General features: G+C 35.1%; 1 protein-coding gene across 1 annotated transcript; it reads right to left on the bottom strand.

Annotated features, from left to right (window-relative positions):
- Window positions 1-258: 258 nt before the first annotated feature.
- Window positions 259-3,946, bottom strand: LOC142639420 (zinc finger BED domain-containing protein RICESLEEPER 2-like). Its single transcript, XM_075813605.1, has 3 exons — window positions 3,090-3,946; window positions 2,918-3,041; window positions 259-357 (listed from the first exon to the last, which is right to left on the bottom strand). The coding sequence occupies exons 1-3, from the start codon at window positions 3,944-3,946 to the stop codon at window positions 259-261; spliced, it is 1,080 nt and encodes a 359-aa protein (XP_075669720.1).
- Between the last annotated feature and the right edge of the window lie 859 nt (window positions 3,947-4,805).

Below are 4,805 nucleotides of genomic sequence, written 5' to 3' on the forward strand. Positions count from 1 at the left end.
TCTAAAACCAAGAGCAACATAAAATCTTAATCCCTTAAAGTGCCAAAGCAAATAGACTACATATTTGAGCTAATATTCTTGCTCAGCACAATCACATCAGATTTGTAGAAGCGAAATGAGTACTACAAATTCAGGAAGCGGGGCTCTGTGCAGCAAAAAATTCGCTGGGATAGAAATTCATATTAGCTGTCTGCGACTATACCTCATATCTTTAGAAAAGATAATTAAACCAAAAACTTGGAGGATAATTTTCAAATCTCAAAAGCAATCAGTAGTCATTGGCCTATACGAGCCACCAGTATTGAAGTTGTCTCTTTTTCCCCTACTCTGTTTTGCATCGATGCTATCAACAAGTACCTGGAATTTAGTACACAAACAAATGGATTAGTCACATAACATCAAGTCTGAAAATTAATGGCATGTTTGGGAGTTTAGAGAGGGAGGAAAGTAGAGGGGAGTAGAGGGGAGGGAAGTAGTGGGGAGGAGAGTAGAGGAGAATGATTACCCTCCACCTTGTTTGGATGTTTTTATAATTAGTAAGGGGGAATGGAGTAATTAGCCCTTCCCCTTGTTTTTAACATTGTAATTTTATAAATATAATAAGGGTAAATTAGGTAATTTACTTTATCAATAATTTTATGTGCTCTACTCTCCCTCCAAATCTCTCCAATTTGGGGGAATTAAAAATGAGGGGGTTGGAGGTAGTTGAAACCCCTTCAAACCCCTCCCCCTCCTTCCTTAAAAAACTCCCAAACAAGGTAATTGAATTACTCCCCTTCCCTCTACTCTACTCTCCCTCCTTTTTTAAACATCCAAACAGGCCATAAGCTTCGTTGCAAGCTAAAAAAGATGCTTCTGACTACTTTTAAGATGTACTCTAGACAAGCAATAGAAGTGAATGTCAGAACACAATGTCTACCAATGGTGGTATATCATTATCATGATGTCCAGCTGCTTGTCCAGTTATACATGCACTTTGATATCTCACATTTTAAGAGACAGTTACTGGCTTTATAATTTTTTACTCGTTCTTTCACTCTTTATGTTGGGCCAACACTTGCTTATCCATATCTGAGTCCCATCATCCTGTGGTGATCACGCAGAAACAAAGGGAATTTGAGGACATAGATAAGGCAGATGATATGCTTCCTCCTACTCTGTTGTGGCATACCCAGCATTCTGTACCATAATCATTTCCTTTGATTTATTTAATATATGACAAAAATAACATGTTACAGCACTTCCTGGGCAGTGGCCATCTTCATAAGTGTAGCAAATCCTAGAAAAATGGGAGAGGATTGACAACATGAATCAAGGTAATAATCACTTGTTTTAGACTTTCTAGTTTCTCCTCCATTAACACCTCACAAACATGGAAATGCTATCAGCCAGTAACACAGCCTTTTCCTTTAATTTATAAGTATACATAATACAGCATCCTGATGCAGTAACCCTTCTTTTATGCATTGTATCTTGTCAGTTTTGATCAGCTGCAATCTATCCTGAGATACCATCCACGTCTAACTAGATGGTTTAAGTTATTTGATAAAGTTGTCCTACTGCTCATCTTGTCACACAAGGCCAGTAGGAACCTCTTGTTACCATACACTCTCAATTCAAAATCAGTATCATCAAACTATAAAGTTGTTATCCAATTTATGTTTCTGGAAACGTTTAAGTTTGAAATTTATTCCAGTGAAAATGATTTATTCCATAGAACATGCCTCGATATATGCCTACCATTCCCACTAATCAAAATGTTGCTAAACCACAAAAATTGAACTAAGCCCATCAATGTTATGACACTACATGACTACAATCATCAAACCAATCAAACAAGTTTAAGATTTCAGCTAAAGCACACTAAACAAAAACTTGGGAAATCAAACACATCATTTGACGTACGAGACATTCTTAGCATAGCCTATGAAAAGTATGGACTTCCCTTTAAAGAAATATCAGCTGCTTGTCCAGTAGCTGTGCAATAATAAGTCCCAAATTACTTAAGCCCAATATTAGAAACATAAACTAGAATATCCCAAAAAGCAAATTATAATGGCAAGTTGGCAACAACAATTTATTTTATTGGTAAGTTTTCAAAAACAATAAAAGAGGTCAAGAATGGTTATATTGAACATGATGATACACACATATTTCTCTGAATGATCCTCAGTTCATTACTATGGCTAGGAGGTAATTAGCTACTTAGCTACTGGCAATAACAAAAATGTCTAACTAAAGGATTCACAAGTCTAAAATCAGGATTCACAAGGCCAAACTACCAAAGGATTCACAAGATTTAGGCAAAAGCAAAACTCAGCAATGTATGGAGGCAGATCAGTCAAGATTTGTAACAGTGCTTGATGATGAAGGTGATGCTGCTAAAGGTGAAGCTAACTTCGCTTCCAAAAATACTTCAAAACATTTTAGAACAACAATATATATATATATATATATATATATATATATATATATATATATATATATATATATATATATATATTAAATTCCATTTAATACACTAACAAGATATATTAAATACACAAGATATATTAAATTTCAGTTAAAGCATAAGTTAATAACTTTTAAAAACATTACATTTTCCATAATCTTCAAATAGCTCAACATCATCCATGGCTTGTCGAAGCGAAATTTGCACTAAAAATTGAAGCCAATTTTGAGTACATATGAGAGATTGTACCATCTCAGGGGCAAGTGAACTACGGAATGGGTCTAGTATACGTCCTCCTGTACTAAATGTCGACTCAGAAGCCACAGTAGAAACAGGTACAGCCAACACATCTCGTGTCAGTCAAGATAGTATACTATACTTATTAGTATTATACTTCCACCAAGCCAATATATTAAAGGTTTTGTAATTTTCCCCTTCATTATTCTCCATCAAGTATTTTGCAACCTCATCTACACACCCAACAGGTTGTTTTCCTTGCCTAAAAGCCTTGTATTGAGAGGCAATAAATTTGTCTGGATCATCATCATCATCAACATCAACACCTTCCATCCTTGATATCTCACTCGCACTTTAAACAGACACATATGATGAATGAGTTGAATTATAATGCTCATACAAGCGTTCCAATACACCTTTCACAAGGTCAGTGATATCCTTAGCAACATTCTCCGCATACAAATTTGATAAACAATAATTCAAATAATCCAACTTCTTTCGAGGATCAAACACCACAGCAACATACAAAAGCACATTTCCTTTCTTTGATGAATCCTCCCCGCTCCCCCAATACTTGTTAAAATTCTCTTTCATTGTTTTTGCCATTGAGTACAAAAAATGGTCCTCACTCCTAGAAAAAAGATCTATCTTTCTTTTAATCATATATATCTCATCAAAAAAAGCATTTGATGTCACATATAAGGAACCTGAAAACCTCTTTGTGGCATTATAAAAAAGTTTCAAAAACTTAACAAATTTTCTACAAGTCTCCCAATCATCCTCATTTGGAGGTCTCCTATCATAGTCCCCATCTCGAAAGTGTAGAATATAATCAAGATCTTCATATTCCATCTGCTTGAATGCATGTTCAAACTTTTCAGCATTTTCCAACATTTTATAGGTGGAGTTCCATCTAGTGGTCACATCCAAACATAGAATAGTCTTTGACTCTATTTTCACTTTCTCCACACACCTCTTGAAGGTTTGTAACCTATTTGGAAAAGCTTTCACATATCTAACCGCATGACGCACCCTATCAATGGACTTATTATGATGTTTTAAGCCATCGGTCACAATAAGATTTAGGATGTGAGCATAACATCTCACGTGAACAAATTCATTCCCCAAAACAGTACCTTTCCACATATTAGTAGCTTCTTTCAAGTAACTAATGGCTACGTCATTTGAGGAAGCATTATCCACCATCAAGATGAAAATCCCCTCAATATTCCACTCTTCTAAACAAGATTCAACCATTTTGCCAATGGTTTTCCCCTTATGGTTATCAACAATACAAAAATTCAAAATTCTTTTATGTAGCTTTCAATCATCATCTATAAAATGACAAGTAAGACACATGTAATTAAAATTTTGTATTGAAGTCCATGTGTCAGTGGTAAGGCAAAGCCTACGGCCTCTTAAGGCATTTCTCAACTTGTCATTCTCTTCAAAATAAATCCGACTCACATCTTTAGCTACCGTGAAGCGAGATGGGATATTAAAATTAGGTTGGAAGACATTACAAAACCTTCTAAATCCTTGATTTTCTACAAACCTAAATGGAAGTTCATCCAATATGATCATCTTAGCAAGAACTTTTCTACCCAAAACATTTGTAAAAGTCCTAGGCACTAGATTTTCCTCCTCTACATCCTTGGACAATGGGTCATGTCCATCATGCAATTCATTAAAAAGATATTCAGGACAAATGGGTGTATGGTTTTTTAAATTAGATGTCCCATAAATTTTGCTATCAGCCATGTACTCCTTGCTACAATATATACATCTTGCCTTAGTTCTACCTTCCTCATCTATAAACTTCTCAAAGTGGTCCCAAGTTGTTGATGATGATTTTCTCTTATTAGAATTAGAAGATATCACCTGCGGTGGACGAGGAGGTCTCATAGTTGGTCTTGCAGTGGCAACATCAGGTTGTGTAGGCTCCATTGAATCCATGACCTAGTATCACACAAAACAAATCAATCATTAAACAATGCATTTACAAAAGAAAAACATAGAGATATATATGTATGAAAGCGTAATCATTTGTTTATAGTTCTATTAGAGCAGTAGCAACTATTACAACCAAAGAAAAAAAACCATAGAACTTTGTGAA

The sequence above is a fragment of the Castanea sativa genome, chromosome 6, assembly GCF_040712315.1.
Source record: "Castanea sativa cultivar Marrone di Chiusa Pesio chromosome 6, ASM4071231v1".
Classification (NCBI taxonomy): Eukaryota; Viridiplantae; Streptophyta; class Magnoliopsida; order Fagales; family Fagaceae; genus Castanea; species Castanea sativa.